This window comes from Protopterus annectens, chromosome 5.part0 (assembly GCF_019279795.1).
Source record: "Protopterus annectens isolate FY-2018-M chromosome 5.part0, PAN1.0, whole genome shotgun sequence".
In the NCBI taxonomy this organism is placed as follows: domain Eukaryota; kingdom Metazoa; phylum Chordata; order Ceratodontiformes; family Protopteridae; genus Protopterus; species Protopterus annectens.
Window position 1 is genome coordinate 1853248996 of NC_056735.1, and position 23636 is coordinate 1853272631.

The following is a 23636-nucleotide window of genomic DNA, read 5'->3' on the forward strand; positions in this document are numbered from 1 at the left end:
TATACTTGACCTGGTTCTCACCAACATGACAGACTGTTGCGCTACCTTAAATGTAGGACCCACATTAGTAAAATCTGATCATAAGTCAGTCACTTTTGAAGTAGCAATAACTCCAGAAACCATCAGAGGTGAAGTCAGATTAAAAAACTTCACAAAAGCCGACTACACCCTCCTAGGGGTTGGCGTAAATGATTTCCAAGCCACAGTCCCCACAGATGGTCTTGGCAACTATACTTAAGTATACTCTGATGCCCTGTACCAACACTTATACAAATGTATAGACTCAGCTATGCTGGATAGGACCAAAGTAAGAGTCTCAAGAAAAAACAAGTTACCCTGGTGGACATCTCGCATAAGTTAATTATAGAACAAGCATAAGAAGCTGTTGTCTAAGAATACCAATTGTAGGTCCCAGCACTGGAAAACTGCCGTCCTAAGCCTAAATAAAAAAATAAGTCAACTTAGAAAATCCCTTGAGGGTAACTTCAATAAAAATTTAGCAAACCCAGCTAAGGATAAACCATAAGGCTTTCTTCAGCTACATCTGTTGCCTAAACGGTAGAACCCAGATGTGTACTAAACTAGTGACAAATGATATCACACACACTGATCCTCCAGAAATTGATAACCCACTAACGGACAGGTTTAGTGAAAATTTTATCCCCTTTATCTCCTCCAAACGTATCACAAACTATACCTTCAACAGCTCCCTTGCCCTAAATTTCTAAAGAACAGGTCATGAAAGCTATGCCTAAGCCAAAAAATACAGACTCTATGGGTCCTGATGGCATCCCAGGCTGCATTCTAAACAAACTAAAACAGGAATTAGCAACCTCCTTAGGAACCCTATTTAAACACAGCCTGAATACAGGATTTGTCCCAGCTGAATGGAAAACCATGACTGTTATCCTCCTCCACAAGGGCAGCTTAGCAAAAGATCCAGGGAATTACAGACCCATAAGCCTGACCAGCCTTATCTGTAAGGCCATGGAACTTGTGATCATGGACATCATAAATAAAGATATAGGTGACCTCCATACCCTTTTATCTAGCCCAGTTTGGCTTTGTAAAGGGTCAAGCATGCCTGTTAAACCTAGTAGACTTCTTCTAAAATGTGACCAGGGCCATAGATGAGGGCAAATCTGGGCAGACAGCAAATCTGGACTTGGTGAAAGCCTTTGACACAATCCCCCATTCAGGCATTATTGACAAAGTCACCCACCTAAATGTCAACCCCTTTGTTATGTGGGTCACAAATTGGCTCACTAACCATACATGTGCTATAAAAGTGGGTGACCACCTCAACCAGCAAACCTATCACCAATGTGGTTCCAAATGGGTCAGTAATGGGCCCCCTTTTGTTTGGTATTTACTTCTCAGAAGTTCAGGCCAAAACAAAGGGGCTGTGGCTGACCAAGTTTGCTGACAAACTTGGCACGATCACTGACTCCCCAGATGATGTCAGTGTACTCCAAGAGGGGCTTAAACAGACCAACGACTGGTGCCAAAGCCATGGACTCAAACTAAATGCAAAAAAATGCATAATCATCCCCTTCAGTAAAATAATGTTCCTAAAACAACAATACCTTAAGTACAAACACTGTAGCGATGGGGTTTGGGCACACATGTAGACTGTGACCTAATGTGTCCATGGTAGTAAGAAAGGCATTCTACGTTGCACATTTGATTAGCAAAGGCATAGCCTCAAGAGCAAAAGAGGTTATAACCCCCCTACACTTTTTGGGGATAAACTCTTGGCTAGCCTTGGAAGGGCCCCAGGGCCATTAGCCTAGTAACCACCTATGAAACTCCTATGATCCTATACTCATCCCTTAACAAGACCATAACTGAGTATAGGATCATAGGAAGTTACTAGGCTACTGGCGCTGAGGCCCTTACATGTCTAGCCAAGAATTAGGCCCATGTTTTGACAAGTCATCACCTGATGCCCTTGTCCAGCAGGGACACAGGTGGAATCCTGGGGGGGGGGGGTTCTGTCCCCATCCAGTTATCCAGACTGCACTTAAAAAGGGTTAATGAGGTCCTTTGCTTGACATGGACAGGTAATCTATTCCACAGAAATGGGAGTCTCCAGGACATAAATCTGTCACACCAACAAGTCCTATTGATGTCACAGGCCAGGTTGAGGTCACTCATGCGAGTTACTTGAGTGGAGCTTGTCTTGCGGATATGCAGCAGTCCCATCAAGGTGGGGTCTGAGATTGCTTTGTATACTAGACAGAGGTCACCTCTGAGGAGTCTGTATGAAACTGAGTAGAGGGACAGGGCTTTTAGCCTATCTGTGCAGGGTAGATGTCTGAGGTCCTGGATTCTCCTGGTGAGGAACCTCTTTGGTCTCTCTATACAGGGATGTTATGACCGCCTTGTCCCTGGATGAGATATCCTGTAGAAAGCTTTCCGTACAACAGAGGCAACATGGTGATCAAAAGTCAGTTTGCTATCAACCTAGGTGCCCAAGTCCCTCACGACTAATTGCGTGCTTAGGACCTTGTTATTAATGTGATAATTTGTGGGAACGTCACTCTCCCCAAGGACATAATGATGCATTTTATGGCATTCAGTTTGAGGCCATGTTTCTGGCACCAGTCATTTGTTTGGGTGAGACCCTCTTGGAGGATGTCCACATCACTAGGGGAATTGATGACAGTGCCCAGCTTGCAGTCATCTGCAAACTTCTTCAGCCATAGCCCACTGGTTTTGGCCTGCACCTCAGAAAAGTATATCCCAAACAACAGAGGCCCCAAGACCAATCACTGGGGTTCACCACTTATTACGGTTCTACTGCTTGAAATGACTTCCCCCAGCCAGTTTGCTACTCATCTGGTAACATACAGAGAGTTCATGTATTATATCCGAGCTGGGAATAGTATCGAAGACTTTGGCCAGGTTAAGGTAGGTGGTGTGCACCATCTTCCCCGCATCCATGGCTTTAGTGACTGTCTCAAAGAAGTTGACCAAATTTAAAAGGCATGGGGAAGACAACAGCCTTTGCCAGAAGCCTGAATCTCAAGGGAGACAGATGCAGGCCATCCCTGGAAAAGCATCATGGTCTGTCGATCACGTCTTCCCAGGTTGTCATGTACTGGATCCCCTTGGAATGACACCAGAAACTAAGCCAATTGTTAAAGTTAATCATTTTCTGTTTGTATTGAGGTATCATTCTGAGTGACAGAAGAATGCTGCTTAAGGCTACGAACATACTTGCCTGGATACATATTCAGTGAGCTCAATCATGTCTCTCTTCATATAGTCCAGGGAGGTACATCTCAAGTAATTCACGCCAGCATGAACTACGACAGTCGTAACAGTACCTGTTGTTGAGAGACTTGAGTGCATGGGTGATATGGCAGATTCTGGTACCTGACAAACAACTAACTGTGACTTTCTCCTTATCCAGCCTGGTGAGGTGCACATCTGTGGGTTTCACAATGGAGTCTCCTATAACTAATATGTTGGGTTTATGTTTAGGCCTTAGTGGCTGTGAGACACAGGTGACTGGACTATGTGTGGTGTGTGGTGTGGTGGGCAGTGGAGTTCTCATGTGTTTTTGCCTTGGAGGTCTGTTTTGTTTGTATTTGAGGATCTCTGTGCTGTGTAGGTGTGGGTGGTGTTTAAGGTGTGGCATTTGTATTGACAACCTTCTAAGTGCCACATATACTGGCTTGTGAGGGAGAGAGCATAGACTTGAGGTTCTTAATGCAATTGCATCTCTCACAAATTGTGTTCCTAGATGGTAGTAATAGAGGGTTGTCCATGTACATGAGGCAGTTGCTACACTCAGGATGCCTACATCAACCAGACTGGAAGGAAAAACTGTAGGAAATTGTCAATCCATATTTGTCAGAATCTGAGGGAGAGAGGCCAGAAAGAGCTAAGGGGGTAAAGGGTGGAAGGTCTAAGAGGACTACTACTAGGTGATCACACAAGTGCTACTAAGGGAAGATTTGTAGCTGGAATACCTTGCAATGGGTTAAAAACATTGCAGCTGTGCTGTGTGATGTGCAAACAAGCCCACACCAGTTTAAATGTGGGGTTTAAATACCACAAAAAAACCCAGACGATTCTAGTAACACTGAAATCTAGCCAATCCTGCTAGCCCTTGCTTTCTTTACCAATCAGCCTGTGCTAGACAATGTCCAGGCAGCTCTGCTACTCTCACTAGCAGAGAACATAGGCCCAAACCAACACAAGATGGCTGCCAGAAACACAGAAGGGAAACACAAGATGGCTGCCAGAAACACAGAAGGCAAAAACAAACAGCTCTGGATGCAGCAAACCTGTACCCAGACTATGCTACTCAATTTATGGGTTAAGGACCCTGTGAACACACAAAAAAGCACAGATTAGCCACTTACAAGCCAAAAATGAACTCAGTATAAAAAATACAGTTAAACAGCAATGAAATGCAGTTAATTGCAGTAAATAGCAATGAAATACAGTTAAACAGTAACAACATGCAGTTAATGAGTAAACTGCTTTAAAACAGTGCAAATGTGATAAATTAGCTCACAATCAACAGTAAAAAACAGCTCAAATAAAGCAGCAATTCAGTAGAATACTGTCATCGCTTTAAACAGGCTATCGACAAGCAGTAACAAATGAGGCAAACTAAATGCAGTCGGACACTTAAGCACAAGCAAAATGAAGTAGGAAGAGGCACAATATTTTTTTAGTAAAAAGTGAAGAGACAGAAGATAACTCAAGGTTCAGAAGCTAAAGGGGTGGGCCTTCACAATTGATCACACTGTACTCAGTAGAATGATCTGATGCAATAGGACTGGGCACTGGGAGGAGTGTTCAATATTAAATTTATAGTAAATGCAGGCAACTCAAAAGCCACCAAGCTTTAAGATCACAACAACAATTAGGCGGGTTGGTGGGTGGGGATACAAGATCAGAACAGAGGTAAGGATTCAATTCACTAAACTTAAAATACAGTTGCACACTTTAAACAGATACACAGCAAATATTGTTTTAGTTAATCAGAAGTGCAGAAAACAGTTGAAAATAAGTATTTATCTCTTGTAGTCTCGAGACAGTTTTTTGGAAAGCAGCAGAGCAAGGGCAGAAGGCCTAACTCATTGCAGCTTTGAGCAAACAAGCACAAACTGGTTTAAATACTGACTACTTAATGCAGAGAAACAGGAACCAGCCAAAGTTCAAGTTACCCAATCAAAAACCCTAAACAAAGCCCTGTAGCAGTAATTCTAGCTAGATCAGACCAAACTGAAACCACTCCCATAAAGCAACAGCTAGGCCTCTCTAGACAAAAAATAATTGTACTACAAGTTCCAAAGGTTACAAACAATACTGGATTCAGCTCTATGCTAGTGTTTTTCAACTGTTGCAACAAGTAAAATGAAAAGAACATGCAGAGAAACAAAAAGGAGGCAAAGATCAGAACAGAGCTAAGGATTCAATTCACTAAGCCTAAAATACAGTTGCATAGTTTAAACAGATATGCAGCAAATATTGTTTTAGTTAATTAGAAGTGCAGAAAACAGTTGAAAATAAGTATTTATCTTTTGTAGTCAATATCCCCTTTGGCATGTACCATACCAGGCACTTGCAGCAACTGGAGACACCCCAGAGATTTTTAACTAAGAAGATCCACTGTATTCAGCAAATGCCTTAAACAGACAGACAGAAGTCTTTTGTCACTGTGCTCAGTAGCACACAGGCTGCTTAGGGGAGACTTCTGCCTGGCTTATAGAGCACTCTCTGACCCCAGCCTGATGAAGATGCCGCACATCTGTAAGTCAAATGGGTCTGGAATTACCCGTTCCAGTGTCCTAAATCTGGCCTGCGATTTAAATAGGACATGCTGGAGAGACAAATTCATCTCACACAGGTTGCCACTTTTCTGGAATAGGCTACCAATTCCTGTTAAGCAGAGCACCTCTACGACTCTGTTCAAAAGCAGCCTGGATAAATGGATGGGAAACCGCAAATTCTTGCTGGGAATAGCTCCCACATCCCTCTTGGACACTGGCAGTCATTACTAATAATAATCTTAGACATTGACTAGACTTTTTCTCTTGAACTATAATAGGTGTAATAGGCTAGGCTTAAAACGACATTCGGGTCAATAGCCTAGTAACCTCCTATGAACTTATGAACCTATATGCCTCACTTAATTTTGAAAATGAGGCACTGACATGTAATACCAGAAAAATGCAGTAAAATAACAGTAAGTGCCAATAACAGAAAGAGTAAGTATATGAAAAAGAAAGGTGACACAAAATAGTATAAAAGGATAAAAAATTCTGGAAACAGATAACATCGCAGCAGGCTCTTTAACTGTTAACAGCATACACAAGTTGAGGGGAGTATTAGTAGCTAAACAGGGTGCGTCTCTGTGATGAGATATTTTGTGCTATGAGATGTAACAGATAAATGAAACAAATAAAGGAAAATGAAACATTGCAAGGTCAAGAAGTGTTACAGTATAATAATTGAAATGGATTAAAAAACTGAATGTGAAATACGTCACTTTGGTAGCTACAGGGGGATGTACTGTTACAGAAGTAGCTGGAAGATTAAAATGCTGGCAGATGCAAAAGAATTTGATGAAATGTATAGTTTAACAAGTTTCAAAGTAGGAAGGAAAAAATATGCATATAGGCAAGGAAAACTGAAAAAGAAACAGATTATTTCATTTTTTAATACATTTTCAAAATACGAGTAGTAGTATGGAGGTGTTTTGGGGTTACACAGGGATAACTCAGTAATAGGGGAAGGGATAAAAAGGCTTAGTGGAAGTAAAAAGACAAATAAGAGGTAAGAACATCTATGGATAATGCATCTTAAAATAAAAATGTTGTCAAAAACAGGAGTAATGGTGGTCTGAGCAGAAAAAAATATATAAAAGAAGGTAGTAGGTGGTTAAGAAAGGAAAAAAATGGATTATAAAAGGCTAACCATAACAAGTTAGAACAAAGAAGAGAAAGTCAAACTTAAAACTACCATTTCAAATACAATTTATAAGGCAAATATGAACAACATAAATAATTTCTTGTGGTCACTTTGAAAAGTCCATTTACATAAATTAATTGGGATTCATTTTTGAATTTATCAGATGATAAAATGTCTATTATTTTACTTTCGCTATTAATTTCTGGTTCTAACCATAAGTTTAAAATACGTTTTGGATCAGAGACTTGTGCTCTTACAGTTTTACTTGAATTAAATTTACTTGAATTAAGACACAGGTGGTAAGTTATACAGCCCACACGCTAAAGGATAATGCTGCCCAAGATGCAGAAACCTTTACAAATGCACTCTATGAGCACCTACAAGGATGCATGGATCGTGCCATCCTTAGCAAAACCAAGACTCACTCCTCTAAGAGAAGGAAATCAGTTTGGTGGACCCCTGTAATACACAGGCTATACAATAGAAGGAGGAAACTAGTTTAGAAAAAAGGCAAATCCCAAGAAGGAAAGACATCCCTGATCAGTATCAGTAAGAAACTGAGGTCCCTCATGAAATCATCCAAGGCTAACTTCAAAAGAAAAATAGCCAAGGATTCAAAAGATAACCACAAAGCCTTCTTTAGCTATGTTAAGAATCTAAGTGGCAACCTCGCAGATATGCACTGAACTAGTGCAAAATAGCACAAAATACACTGAACGTACTGATATTGCCAACATACTGGCAGATATATTCAGTGCAAACTTCACCCCCCTCTCACCTCCAAAAGGGCCCACAACAATACCGGAAAAGTGTAGTGTCCCAATCACAGATGCACAGGTGAAAACAGCACTTTCAAAAGCCAAAAACACAGAGTCAATGGGACCAGATGGTGTCCCGGGCTGCATCTTGCACGAACTACAGAACGAACTAACCCCCCCCTCCACCTAAACATGCTGTTCAACCTCAGCCTCTCCACAGGCTACGTGCCCATAGAATGGCGCACAGCAACAGTTATTCCTCTCCACAAAGGAGGGGCCACAACTGACCCTGGTAACTATCGCCCCATAAGCCTGACTTGCCTGGTTTGCAAGGCTATGGAGCGCATCATCAAGGAACTCATTAACAAAGACATTGGGAACCTCCAAACATTTGACCCGACCCAGTTCGACTTTGTTAAGGGCAGATCATGCCTACTAAACCTGGCTGACTTCTTTGAGACAGTCACCAAGGCCACAAATGAGGAAAAGGTGGTTCACACAGCCTACCTTGACCTTGCCAAGGCTTTCAACACCATTCCCCACTTGGGTATTACAGAAAAACTCATCAGCCTGAACATAAACCCCTACGTCACGAGATGGGTTGCCAACTGGCTTACAGACAGAACTCACACGGTAAGAATAGCGGGCTCCAGGTCTGACTCTAAACCAGTCACAATGGTGTCCCGCAAGGCTCAGTCCTGGGACCCCTACTGTTCGGCATATACTTCTCAGAAGTACAGGCAAACACAGGAGGCCTACGGCTAACCAGGTTCACCAATGACTGCAAACTGGGAGCCATAATTCACTCTTCGGCTGACACGGACATCCTCCAAAAGGGCCTTACTGAGACTGACACCTGGTGTCAAAGTCATGGCCTCAAGCTAAATGCCAAAAAATGCATAGACATCCCGTCTGGGAAAAACAAAACACCCACGAATTACCACACAGGTGGCAGCCCCCTTAATACAGAAGAGGTAATAAGAGATCTGGGGACCCAGGTAAATAGTAGTCTCTCCTTTGACAATCATATTGCCAAAGTAGTTATGAAATCCTTCTATGTGGCCCATCTAATTACTAAAGGGTTCGCAGCTAGAAATAAAGAGGTTATAGTGCCCCTCTACTCATCACTCATTAGACCCATCATAGAGTACAATGCCCCATTTGAGATGTACCTCACAAGACACTTCCAACAGCTGGAAAGACCACAAAAGTACCTCAACAAGAGGATTACTGATGCAGCCCGGGACACCATATGTCCTATGCAGCCCGACTGAAAAAACTCCGGCTGTACTCAGTGGCATATCGCTTACTCAGAGGTGATCTCTGCCTGACTTACAAAGCCATGTCCAACTCAGAATTGATGGACATGCTCCACTTAAAGAAATCCAAGTCACTGCGAGCCACGTGCTCTAGTGAGCTAAACCTTGCCACAACAATAAATAGAACATGCTGGAGGGATAGATTCCTGTCACAGAGGCTGGCTCCCCATGCTTTGGAACAAAATTCCAAATTACATCAGGCAGAGACCCTCACTAACACTCTTCAAGAGAAACCTTGACGAGTGGATGGGTAACAGAAAATACACCCCTGGGATCACTTCATTGGTTCTGCTTGATAGATGATCAGTTAATTAATCAATTTGGTGGCGAAAGCCGACACACTCTGGCTAGGCTTATAAATGCCCTCGGGCAGATAGCCTAGTACCTACCTATGAACCTGAATTTTTAATGCTTTTTTCAGAATACACACTAGCCTTAACTAGCTGTTGTTTTTTTTTTAGTTTTATGACTGTATAGTCAGTACCTTTAGGTTCATAGGTAAATACTAGACAATCAGTATTGTTGACTATGACATGCCTAACCAACAACTAGAAAGTGACCAGTGTATTTTATGTCTGTAAGGTAAATGCTGTAACCATTATTTCAGCCCCCAAACCTATAACCTTTCCTATCCATATAAGCCTTTAGTGCTCCTCTTAGTTGTGAAAATAACATTTTGGGTCACACTGAGCCAAATTCTCCTGGTGGCATATCTCTCAAAACAACAAGTTATGCTTCACTGCCATCAGCCTTATTCAGATTCTGAATCAAAGGGTGGATTTTGGGGTGGTCAGTACAGGGACCATCATACTCATCTGTTCTTGAAGAGTCACACTCTTTTACTGACCAGCCGTTACATGTTGACCTACATTTATACTGTTGTCCACCACAGTCTTCTATGAATTTCTCATGTTTTGCAAATATGCAGTTCACTCAGAAAAAAAGCTCTCTCTCTTTCAAGTGAGGCATTTAACTCAAATTGTTCTATAATTTCAGGCTTTAATGCAGGAATGGAAGAAATTAGGTAATTTGGTATATATAAACCAAAATGTGGCCAATGAAACCAACAATGTAACAAGTATACAACTGGATACAGTTTCTTCAAATTAAGTGCAGTTGATTTACAGTGAAAAAGTCAAAGCAAAGTTAATTTTTAACTTAAAAAGAAACAAGCACACTTTTGCTTAACATACTTCTGGTTATGTACAGTTTGCCACCCTGCACCACTTTACCCATACATGTGCTAACCCTTACCTTACCCCAACCCTAAGCATAACACAAACCCTAACCCTAGCACTAAACAGCACACACAACTAAACCTTAAACCCCAGTACTACCACACATACACATACACAAACATACATACACACAATATTTCTGAGGGCTTCTGGCATTTCAAAACACATACAATTCTGACTTGAGACGTTTACCTGTTGACATTTTATCTTTCACCAGTGGGTATTTGGTTTTGTGGCAGAAACCATGCAAAAAAAAAACACACACACACATGTCAGGTTGGACGGTTTCGAGAAAAAGTCAGAGAGGCGAGATTGCATTGGTTTGGACATGTGCTGAGGAGGGATGCTGGGTATATTGGGAAAAGGATGCTAAGGATGGAGCTGTCAGGTAAGACGAAAAGAGGAAGGCCTAAGATAACTTTTATGGATGTGGTGAGAGAGGACATGCAGGTGATTGGTGTGACAGAATAAGATGCAGAGGACAGGAAGAAATGGAAACAGATGATCCGCGCTGTGGCGACCCCTAACGAGAACAGCAAAAGAGAAGAAGAAGATGATATATATATATATATATATATATATATATATATATAGTTACACTTCAAAACATCGAAAACTCATAACATCTAATTTCAAAACAGTGAGACCATAGGATTGAAAATTCAAAACATCTAAAACTGATAACATCGAATTTCATAACATCGAAAATGTATAAAATTGAGTAATGTATCATCAAACATGTAAATGTTATAGTTTATTTTATTAATCTGTATATAGTGTTTATTATGCCACTCTTTATGTGTTTTTAGGCCATACAGGTAAGTGATTTAGATATTATGTGTACATTTTTTATGGTTATCGCAAAACAGTGGGGTTAGGAAATTAATTTTTTTCCACTGTAGTGCGATTTCGGAGTTGGTATATTTAATTTACGGGTGGTGTGGGGGGCAGAACCCCCCACTTGGGGGGGTGAAGTAGTAAAAAGTGTGTTTGTTCATTTAGTGTTGTTATAGGTGGAGGGAATGTTATTTATATTTGCTTTGTAGTTTTCGATGTTGTGAAATTTGATTTTATGAGTTTTAGATGTTTTGAATTTTTGATGTTATGGTCTCGCTGGTTTGAAATTAGATGTTATGAGTTTTCGAAGTTTTGAAGTAGAAACATATATATATATATATATATATATATATATATATATATATATATGTATATATATGTATATATATATATACACACACACACACACACATATATATATATATATATATATATATATATATATATATAGACACATACATACATACATACATATGAACACTGAATATATAAACATATATATATATATATATATATATATATATATATATATATATATATACACACACACATATATATGTATAAACACATACACCTTGGTGTGCAAGCATACGCACATTTTGCTTTTCTCATTTTATGTCTAAAATCATATATGAATGGTATCACTGCATTTGCCCACCTACCAATAGAATAACTCTCCTATAATGCACTTAAATATGTAGAATTTAGACATTTCATATAACCAGTATATCATAAGGTACATGTTTACTGTAAATCAAATAGACATCTTTGGAATGAATGCAGGTACACCTTCACTGCACTAATCATATATACTGCTGAGGTTATTACATTTTTGCAAATGACACCTAACACAAGACATCTATAAATGGTTCTAGCAGTATAAGAAACATCAGCAAGTTTTCATGGTGTGAAGGTACAACTGCATATATAAACCATTCAGATTTTTTTTTTGTGAAATTCAGTGCAAGTAAGCTCTACTATAGTGAAAGATACCAAAGAAAGTGTATTACTTACTACTTGTAGAGGACACACGGCTGTAGTCTGACCTTTAACAGAAATAAAAAGGTGTCAGATTAACTATGTCAGAATGACAGTAGGCTAGTAGTCAAGTTTTATTGTTTAATAAGTAATAAAAGAAAATAAATATAGTAAATTGTCCAGTCAAAAACACTAAAATTGTTCTCTTACTAATGCTACAATGGAGCTAGAGAATAAACATTCCCTGTAGTACCTCTCATGGCCCTTTAAACATTTGATTCAGTTAACATGCATGACTCAGAATGCAGTTCATCTGCTGGATCTACTGCCGGGACAGCAAGTAATATATTACCATCATCAAACCTCACACACAACTCTCCTACTTAAATGTTCATTCAAATGAAGACCGTTGTGTACACTTTCTTTTCTGTTACAATAAAATCCCTGAACTAAATATTTCATTATTTAATCGTATAACATTTTGAAAAATTATTTTTACAGAACTTTTTGCCTCATGTGCTGACTTAACCACCTGAGTCACTGCCACAGATTTGTTCAGTCATTCCCCATAACATACAAGATGTGGCTATCATCCATGCAGCTGCTATGGAGGGCATGGGTCCCTTAAGTCGTACTTACCCTACACATGGTGTGGTAGAGCTCAATGCATGAATGTGCAGTGGGCATATATATCATTTATTTTCATAAGTAATTAACTGGCTCAGGACTTCTGCACCCCAGTAAATGCTTCCCATCCCATGAAGGTCTCCACTGGAGGTGGCTAGGAGTGCTGTTGCCTTTGAGTTTTACATTCCCAACCTTCTCTAGAGGCAAGGGTGAGCAGACAGCACCTCAACTTTCCATTGCCCATCTTTGGCCAGCTCTTCTAGTGTACAGGCTCTATTTTATCCCAGGTCATGTGGATTGTAGACAGGGATCCATGCCTTTGTAACTGTTGTAGCTGATATGGGGTCAGGGAGAAGTGAACCATATGCGTTAGGATTAGGAAACACTAACGTAGTTCCATACAGATTACACTGTATGTATAGTGCGTACAGTTTATTTTGGTACGCTAACTTATTTTTGTCTGTTAGTGATGCATGGCTTGGAAGTCCTTACCTATATGGTGGGTACTTCTGCACATTTTAGAAGTAATTTTCTTTATGGCAACTTCTAGAGCACTGCGTGAAACAAGAAATATGCATCATTAGATCACTGTCCCAATAGTTTCCTCCCACATCCCAAAGACATGCTGTAGGTGGATTAGACACTCTAAACTGGCCTTAGGCATGAGTACGTGCGTGCATGTGTGTGCCTTCCGTGGAAGGTTGGGCATCAGGCTGGCAACTCGACACTGTAAATCTCCACTGACAATCATGAGCGGACAGGTGATCTGCTGTGGCGACCCCTAAAAGCCAAAAGAAGAAGATAACATTTTGAAAAATCTACTGTTACAGTTTACAACACAATCAATTCACCCTAAACTTATGTGCTGAAAACAGAACTTGAAGTATTATTTTAAATCTCAGCACTACCTCCATGCTATGCACAACAGTAAGACTGAGTCTGCTATTTCAGAGCAATGCTGACAATATTTTAGCAAGATGCTATCTATATCTTTCCATTTTTCAATGTAATTCAAAATGATCTTTGAACTCCAACATCAGAGTACCACCACAGGTTGTCTGGATAGGCTGGGCAATGGTGATGGAGGGCTACCAAAGGGGCACCACTAAAGTAAGTCACCAGAGTCACATGCCTAACTGGGTGCTCAATGCCAAGCTGATGAGATATAATTATTGAAAAGAATCATTAGGCACACAATTAACACAGGGACAGCAGGTCACAGCCTGGGAGGTGTGTGTGTGTGTGTGTGTGTGTGTGTGTGTGTGTGTGTGTGTGTGTGTGTGTGTGTGTGTGTGTGTGTGTGTGTGTGTGTGTGTGTGTGTGTGTGTGTGTGTGTGTGTGTGTGTGTGTGTGTGTGTGTGGGGTGGAGTTTTAAACATGTCACTGAATGTATAGCTCTAGGATCTATGAGGATTAAAAGTATATCAATGCTCACTGTTTTGAGGTGGATATAGGGTTTTACTGCCAACATACCTTTACATGTGAACACAAACTGTGATGCGGTGGGAGGGGTACACTGACAGAAAGTCAGAGAGAGAGACAGCGAGTGGATAGGCAGAGGATTCCATATGCCATCTGGACAGTTGAAGAGAGCATGAGTGATGTAATTCAGTGGCAGGATCAGTGGGAGTTAGCAGGAGGCATTTCTCAAGAATATACTAAAGTGGCTCCAAAAGCCACTGACATGCCTGGGGGTTGTAGAATTGACTGGTTCTGTTGGTACACCATTCACATCCAGGTTCAGTAGGAGGATAGAGTAGTAAATGCTACAAAGCTGGGGGGCACAGACACTGATGACCAGCAAAAAGGATATAGGTTGTAGTAAACTACTGGTGTTCTTTTGAGAGACAGAGTTTCCAAACAATGGCAGACTGAGCAAAGCAAGCTGATGTTGATGGAAGGCCTATGTACCACTTTTTTTCAGTCATACTACAGCTGACCTCTGTCAGCACTTCTCAAAGATTTAAATGCTGCGTATTTGACACTCACTTAATGTAACAATAGAGGAGATATGTAGAGATTATGCCTAAACTTTTGGCCGGCACCAGCATGTGATGAGAAATATACATTGTATATAAGATGTTCATGAATCCCACTGTCTATACGTAACTAGATTTACCCTGCATGTGTATAATCACCATTTGAAGACAGTAACAAAATGCATGTGCAGAATGTGAGTTCAAAATCCTACAAATACACTAATCAATGATTTTTAGTAGGCATATCAATAAAAAAAAAAAACATTTACATCAACGTATCCAGTAGGACATACTGTAGATGGAGCTTTAGATGTAGTTCAGCTCAGCTGACTAAAACATGTAGTTAATGAACTGAAACATCTAGGAGGAAAACAGCACAAATGTGATGTACATTAGACAGGTACAGTGTGGAAAATCAATGGAAAAGTTTACTGAATAATAATTATGCATTTATGACAATTTGTCTCTAGTAGGGAAAAATAATCTCCAAAACATCACAGACTTCTGGATGTGATAATGTGCAATGGGGGGACGGCAAACAGTTTCAGTGTCTCAGAGGTGGAAATATGGGTGTGGGAAATGAACAACACTAAGTAGAAGATAGTTTTTACTAAATGGTATACTGGCTAAGGGCCTGACACACACACAGAGCTGCAACTCATAATCTCATTTATGTGTTGCCTTCCTTGTACGCACAAGTAACATGTCACTCCAGTGAAGCTCCTTTGCAAACATTATGCAAAATAATTAAAAGTTCAGCTAAATCACTGGAAAGTGTCTTCCTTATCACTGCCCGACATTACAGTATAGGCAAAGAGATAGGAATTGGGGAGTTCTAAGTGACAGACCTGCTCTGGTAGTTTCAATCTGAATATGGAAAAGAAGCTGCTGTTAAAAAGGGATAATTGTAGAGTATATAAAATATTGCATGATAACCATAGGAATCAATCAGAATGGGCTAGAAAAGATTGGGAAGAGAGACCGGATAAGCAATTAACAAAGAAACAATGGGATGCATTTATATTCCACTCAAAACTGTTATAATGGAGTTTAAAAAATTCTCGAAGAAATAATCAGCTTTCAGCAAGGAATACTACTTATAGGTGGAGACTGGAATTTGATTTGCAACAGTGGAGATGTGTCTGGGGGCACCAGAGGGTAAATATAACAAAGGAAGGTACATTTTTAAAGAAATATATGAAAATATTTGTCATGGAAGATGTGACTTCAGTAGTAGGAGTTTGGAGTAAATTTACATATTACTCACCAAGATACAAAAACTGGGCTAGGCTAGACAGAATATACATTTCACAGGAATATGTGTGTTTAATTGAATGTCTTGCACCCAATAACTATTTCAGATCATGAAGCAATAATAACTAAAATAAAGATACACAGCAATGAAATAAAAATGAGACACTGACGCTTTCCCACCAGTCTGTTGAAAAAGGAGAAATTTAAGGAATGGGTAGTGGAAATTATTCAAGAGCTATTACAAAAGATAGACATTTCTTCTGAAAATATAGCTAGGGAGAGGGATAAAATTAAAGTTGAGTTTAAAAACAGGGTGGGAAATAACAGAAAGGGAGATATGGTTAAGAAGTAACAGGAATTATTTTTTAATGAGACCAGCGTTAAAGTATTGCAAAATAGGGGGATCTTACAGAACATGAAAAGGAGCAACTGCAAAATGCTAAACAGAAAGTAAGGGATTACCTTGATAATATGCATGAGTTTAGAAATATTGCTGTTAAGCAATTGTTTTTGATAATAACTCTAGAGTACAAAAACTTTTAGGGCAACGACTCAGGCAACATAAAGTAAAAAGGGCTGTCACCAAGCTTAGGAAGCCTACAACAAGGAAGATATCAAGAGATCCTGTAGAAGTATTAGAATATTTTGGAAATTCTATGAAAGTCTGTGGGAAGCAGAGAAATATGGAAAGCAAACAAAGGTACAAATGGAAATGTTTATGGAAGAATTAAACATGCCAAGGTTAGAGGTAGATGAGGCTCAATTACCAACAGTTAGCATAGGAGGAAAGGAGGTAAAAATGCTGATGTTTAACCAATCTACAGGAAAGTCCCCAGGAATAGATGGTATTCCTGTGGAAGTTTGGAAATTAGGAGGGAAAAACTGATAAAGATCTGGAAGGTTTTGTTTAACAGTATTTTAAGACAAGAAGAAGTACCAATATCCTGGAAGAAAGCAGTGGTAGATGTAATACCTAAAGAGGGTAAATATCCATCAGATCTAGCTTAATACAAGCCCATTTCAATACTAAACCATGATTATAAAATTTTATGTATATAATGACTAAATGAATGGCAAAAGTGATGCCCAAACTGATAGATATGGATCAATGTGGTTTTGTGGTGGGGAGGCAAACATTTTACAATATTAACAGAACAATGATGATCCAGACGGAAGCAGAATGTAAGAAACTACCACTGTTGTTGGAGGGCCTTGATGCACAGAAAGCATTTGACAGAGTAAGCTGGAACTTTATAAGCAGGGCATTTACATTCTCTGAAAAAATTATAAGGTTCATTAGGAGTATACATGAGGGATCAGAGGCGAAAATTAAAATGGATGGGCTCCTCTCTGATAATCTCTGCTTGAGCAGAGGAACCAGGCAGGGGTATCCTCTCCCCTCTTTGTTATTTGCTTTACATTTAAAACCACTGGCAAAGAAAATAGTGGATTCAGAAATTCAAGGATATAATTGGTATAGTAGTCAAGAAAAGCTAGCTCTATTTGCAGATGACATTATTTTATACCTGGCAAAACCAGAAAAGGACAGTACAGTGCTGTGGAACATATTAAGACAGTTTTAAATCTTTTTAGGATACAAAATTAGTGAAGCTAAAATAAAGGCAGTAACAGTAAATTATGTACTCACATACGAATTGGTTTAGCAATATCCATACTTACGGGGACATGATAAATGAAGTATTTAGGAGTATGGATTAAAAATGATTCTGGTATGGCAGCTAAGGATTTGTGGAAAGAGACTAAACAAAAGATAATATAAAAACTGAGAAAATGCAAGTTCTCTTAAATGGATATCAATAGTAAGATATAAGCAGTTCAAATGTTTTTAGTCCCTTTAGTCTTATACACAGGTCAAGCATATTTTTATCAACCAGAGAAGAAGTTGTGAATACCGATTAATAAAGAGGTGAAGGACTGGGAGCGGAAGACCGCAAGAGTCAAGTGGGATAAGCTTATTCTTCCAATAGAATATGGCAGATTGGGATTACCCGATTTGAGGAGATATTTCAGAGCAACACAGTTAAGGCTCCTATACATAGCACAAGCAGAAAATTATAATTCAAAGTGGAAAGAGATAATGATGAAACAGGGGGGAAGCTCAAAAACCAAGGAGAGACTGGGATTTTGGATGTATACCTTTAAGGGGAATAACAATAATCATACAGACTATTATATTCATAAAGTAGCAGAAAACATTCTAAGAACTAAGCCAACACGGGAATGTTGAAAGGAGATTCAGAAAATAGGGATGACTGCAATTAAAGTATACAGACAATAGGCAAGAGGAGGTTGGAATTTATTGGAGAAAATTGGCAAAGGAACAAAGGTATTGGGAGAAAATAACTAGACAGGGAAAGGTAACAGAATGGGAATATGCCAAAAACTTATTTGGACTGCAGGTTAGAGATTGCCTTCCCCATGAAGGACTGATATAAGAGCATACGCAAAAAGAAAGAAATAAGGGGGCCCTAAATGAAATACCATCACTGGTAGAGTTTTTACTAGAATCTAGAAGAGAAGTTGTATTAAGAAAGGAATAATTAGTAGAGCATATAAAATATTGCTTGATAACTATAAGAATCAAACAGAGGAGGTTAGAAAGGATTGTGAAGAGAGACTGGATAAGCAATTCACAAAGAAACAATGGGGGATATATGTATGTCTCTCAAATATGCAACAAAGTCTAGAAGATTTAGGGTCTTTGCTTGGAAGTGTTTACATAAGTATTTTTAAACCCCAAGTAGACTCCAAAGAATTTTTCCTCAGGTAGACACCATGTGTTGGAGGTGTGATGGGGAAGAAAGAGGTAACTGGGAACATATTTTCTGGGAGTGTAATGAGTTGGCAGACTTTAAATATTCCCAGCAGGCTGCTCTTTTGGAGATGCTGGGTGAGTAGACTGGTGTAACTATGGAAATTATATTTTGAGCTACGATACAGAATCAAAATTGCTTAGACATAGTAAGGCCTTGCTGAGTCTAATTATGACGGCTGCCAAAAAGTAATTGCTATAAAATGGAAATCAAACTCTAAACCAACTTTACTAAAAGCAGCAAAGACAGTAACAGAGATAAAACAACTGGAATTGGGGTCCTTAGAAAAGGTTAGGAGCAAATTACATAGTAAAAAAATGGGAATTGTGGAATCAATATACACAGAGGAGGACCAAGGTTTAAAAGAAGGTCGGACCTGAATGAGCTATGTAATGCTTGACTGACAATGACTAGATATATTATAAGTGATGTATAATGTTTGCAACTACAGTTGTGTTGGCATGGTTTGTAATGTATAATGTTTGCAACTGAGATTGTGCCAGTATGGTTTATTTTCATCTATATAAATGTAAGATTATCTATGTTAGACATGACAATTTAATAAAGATGTTTCTTGTTTACAAAAAAAAAAAAGATGAGAAGACATACGTATGGTTCCCAAATATGCAACGGAGTCTAGAAGATTTTATACCCCAAGCAGACTCCAAAGAATTTTCCTTGAGTAGATGGCAAATGTTGGACGTGTGATGGGAAAGAAAGAGGCAACTGGGAACATATGTTTGGGGAGTGTAATGAGCTGAAGACTTTAAAGATTCTCTACACAGTACTCTATCAGAAATATTGGGTGAGTAAATGGGTGCAACTAAGGAAAAGTACAGTTTTGTACCTACCATAAATGTAGATGTTCGAAGATCCACATTGCTGCAGTCCTTACATATGGGTAGTCCGCTGTCCTCGGTCGGCCCGAATACCAAAGTATTAGGCTGACGTCGGTCAAGGCGCTTAAAACTGACATCAGGACGTCAGGGTACAAAAGTGCATGACCGACGTCATTTCCTCAGTCTTTTCTTGCCCCAGATGTCAGAAGGCCCTAAAAAGAAAGGCCAAAGCCAAAAAACAGCAAAGAACAACCAACCACCCCTGCACTAACCATATTTACAATATTTACAACCCAGACCACACAACCACCTCTAACTACAGAGGGGAAGGAGGGAGGGTAAATTGGACTGCAGCAATGTGGATCTTCGAACATCTACATTTATGGTAGGTACAAAACTGTACTATGTTCTTCATCTCACATTGCTGCAGTCCTTACATATGGGTAGAATCCCAAAGCAGAGGTAAGGGAGCATGGCCAAACTATAAAGCATTAGGAGCTGCCAAAATGCCCTGTAAAATTGCAGTGGCAAAACCAGCCCTAGATTTAGAGTAAAGTGGAAGGTGGTAATGCTTAGAGAAATTATGCACTGAACTCCAAGTAGCTGCCTCCAAAATATCTTTAGTAGCCACCCCCCTTAAAAAAGCTGTAGAAGTGGCAGTAGCCCTAGTGGAATGAGGCCTAATCCCAGCTGGAATCTCCTTACCATGATGGGAATAACAGAAAGCAATACAAAAACCAATCCACTTAGAAATAGTTTGTTTTGAAACAGGTTTGCCCTGAGAACCCAAAGCAAAAGAAACAAACAACTGCTGAGACTGCCTGAACCCTTTAGTTCTGCTCAAATAATATCGCAACTGTCTGTGTATATCCAAAGTGTGCAAAATCTTCTCCCCTTTATTTTGGGGTTTGCATAAAAAGTAGGCAAATGAATAGTTTGGTTTAAAGCCACACTAGAAACCACTTTAGGCATAAAGGAAGGGTTAGTGCAAAGACACCCTATCCTTGTGGAAAATTAAGAAAGGCTCAACCGCCATAAGGGCCTGTAATTCAGAAACCCTTCTCTCAGAGGTAATGGCCAACAAAAAAGCAGTCTTCCATGATAAATATTTCAACTCGGCAGTAGCTGCAGGCTCAAAAGGTTGTAGAGTGAGTTTCTCCAACACAAAATTGAGATCCCAAGCAGGAGTAGGAGCTCTACGTGGGGGTCTTATATTCTTTGCCCCTCTAAGGAATTGCTTAAACAAAGGATGAGAAAATAATGGTGGGTCACAGTCATAGTGAGCAGAAATTGCTGCAGCATGAACCTTTATAGAGGAGAAGGACAAACCTTTGTCCAATAACTCAGTAAGGTATTGAAGAGCAATACTCAAATTAGGTTTAGAAACATCAAAGTCCTTTGCTGTACTCCAAATTAAAAATCTCCTCCATTTATCTGCGTAAACTTTCCTTGTACTAGGCCTTCTGGCCTCCAAAATAACATTCAAAACTTGTTGTGGAAGCTGAGACCCTCCAGGGTTTAAAACAGAATATGCCAGGCTGTCAGATGCAGAGAGTGAAGTTTGACATTGAGTAAATGACTGTTCTCCTGAGACAGCAGGTGTGGAATCGAAGGCAAAGGCCATGGAGGCTCCCGTACCAGACTTCTCAGTAATGGGTACCAGTGCTGTCGAGGCCAATCCGGAGCTATTAAAATCATGGTTGGCTTGTCCTGTCTGACCTTCAGGAGTACCTTTGGGAGGAGAGGCAGTGGTGGAAAGGCATACACGTGAAGATTGCTCCAATTGAATGAGAGAGCATCCACTTTCCAAGCTGTGGGATGAAACCTTTTCGTGCAAAACTTTGGCAACTGGTAATTTTGTGGAGAAGCGAACAGATCTATGTCTGGAGTTCCCCATAACACTGTCAATTTCTGAAATACATGAGGATCCAATTTCCACTCGTGGGGATCCATGATTTGTCTGCTCAACACATCTGCTAAGGAGTTCTGTGCTCCTGGCAGAAACCTTGCCTGAAGATTTAGCTGCAAACTGAGAGCAGTCTCCCACAAAATCATTGCTTGTCTGCATAGAGGGTAAGAATGTGTCCCCCCTTGCTTGTTGATGTACCACATAACAGTTGTGTTGTCTGTTTGAATCAACACCTGCCCTGGAAGAAGTAAATCCTTGAAAGCTATCAATGCAAATTGGACTGCTAACATCTCCTTCAAGTTGATATGTAAATGTTGAAGTCTGGCAGGCCACGTGTCTTGTACCCATTTTCCATTTAGATGAGCTCCCCAAGCTTTGTCTGAGGCATCTGTCGTTAGAATCTGACTCGCCTCTGGTCGGGTCACAGAGAGTCCCTTGTTTAGGTGACATTCCTGAGCCCACCACAAAAATTCCTTTTGAATGCAAGGTATTATCTGAATGACAGTGTCCATATCTTGACAGTGTTGTTTCCATACATTTTTGAGATACCATTGTAGCTTCCTCATATGCAGTTTGGCATTGGGAAGTACCAGAATACAAGATGCCATGAACCCCAAGGCTTGAAGGACTGTCCTTGCAGTCAGCCTGGACTGACGAGACAATTGATGGAAATAAAGAGAAAGATTCTTTTGTTTGTCCGGGGTCAAAAAGGCCATCTGGGATGCTGTATTCAGTCTCACACCCAGAAAGCACATGTCCTGAGAGGGTACTAGACTGGACTTTATTTCGTTCACAGAATACCCTAGGCATCTTAACACTGCCATCACATACTGTAAATGATGAAGAAGTTCGTCTTTTCCTTGAGCCAGAATCAGGCAATCGTCCAAATAAGGATAGATTTGTATTCCTCTTAGCCTGAAGAAAGCTACCACTGGAGCCAGAACCTTCGTGAACACTCTGGGTGCAGTAGATAAGCCAAAGGGCAATGCAGAGAACTGATAATGAAAAGTCCCAGCCCGAAAACGCAGATACTTCCTGCAATTGGGCCTGATAGGAATATGAAGGTAAGCCTCCTTGAGATCCAGAGTCACCATCCAGTGATCTTTGCCCAGCAGAGGTAAAAGCTGTTGTAACGTCAACATTTTGAACTTGGGAATGTCCAGATATGTGTTGAGGATAGATAAATCCAAAATTGGTCTCCACGTGTTCCCTTTCTTTGGTACTAGAAACAGGCGAGAATAAAATCCTAGGCCCACTTCTGGCAGAGGGACCGGTTGTATAGCTCCTATCTGAAGTAGTAGAGAAATCTGTTTGTGCGCCTCTAGTCTTTGCTGAGGAGGAATGTCTGGCATGCCTTTGAAAGGAGGCAAGGTATGGAAATAAAACTTGTAACCTTGGTGTATGATATCCAATACCCATTTGTCCTGGGTAATAAAATCCAATTTTCCTTGAAGAGTGCCAACCGTCCTCCCAAAGGTGCTGCCAGGCAAGAAGGATCTGGCAGCTGAAAAGTAGGTCATTGGGCCTGTTTACGAAAGGACTGGCCCCTGCCCTCACCGAAGATTGTGCAGGTGAACTCCATGTTCTAGGTCTGGAGGAACTCTGAGCTCTGCCCCTACCACGTCTAGATCTACCCCTAGACTGAGAATCAGAAGAAGGATCGTCCACCCCTTAGCAGGCCAATTTCTACTAAACTTGGAGGCTGAACTTGCAAAAAATCTTTAACAGTCTGCATAGACTTAGCCTTGTCTTCCATTTTCTTCAAGACTGACTCCACAGGTGGGCCAAACAACAGTTCAGACTGCAAAGGAGCATCCAAAATCCTTGTCTTAACATGGTCAGATAAATTCTGATCCTTAAGCCAGGCGTGCCTGCGAAGAACTGAACCAGTGGCAGCCACCCTAGAAGAGGCCTGCAAAGCATCAAAACCACACTGTAAAGAATGCTTACCCACCTGTTCAGAAACATGCACCAAATCTTGTAATTCTTTACACTCAATGCCTTCTGCCAGAGCATCCACTTTAGATTTCAATTGTGAAAGAAGAAAATTTTGATATTTCAACATATGAAACTGGCAATTCAAAGCCCTCATTGCTAAGGTAGAAGATGTATAGACCTTCTTTCCCCA

At 40.1% G+C, this 23636-nt stretch overlaps 1 protein-coding gene across 1 annotated transcript in view; it reads right to left on the reverse strand.

Moving 5' to 3' along the window:
- Positions 1-23636, reverse strand: part of FAM124A (family with sequence similarity 124 member A) — a 1272948-nt gene that overhangs the window by 1137004 nt on the left and 112308 nt on the right. Inside the window, exon 2 of the mRNA XM_044071681.1 lies at positions 12103-12134. Coding sequence (XP_043927616.1) covers positions 12103-12134 — 32 coding nt within the window. The remainder of the gene's footprint in view (positions 1-12102; positions 12135-23636) is intronic.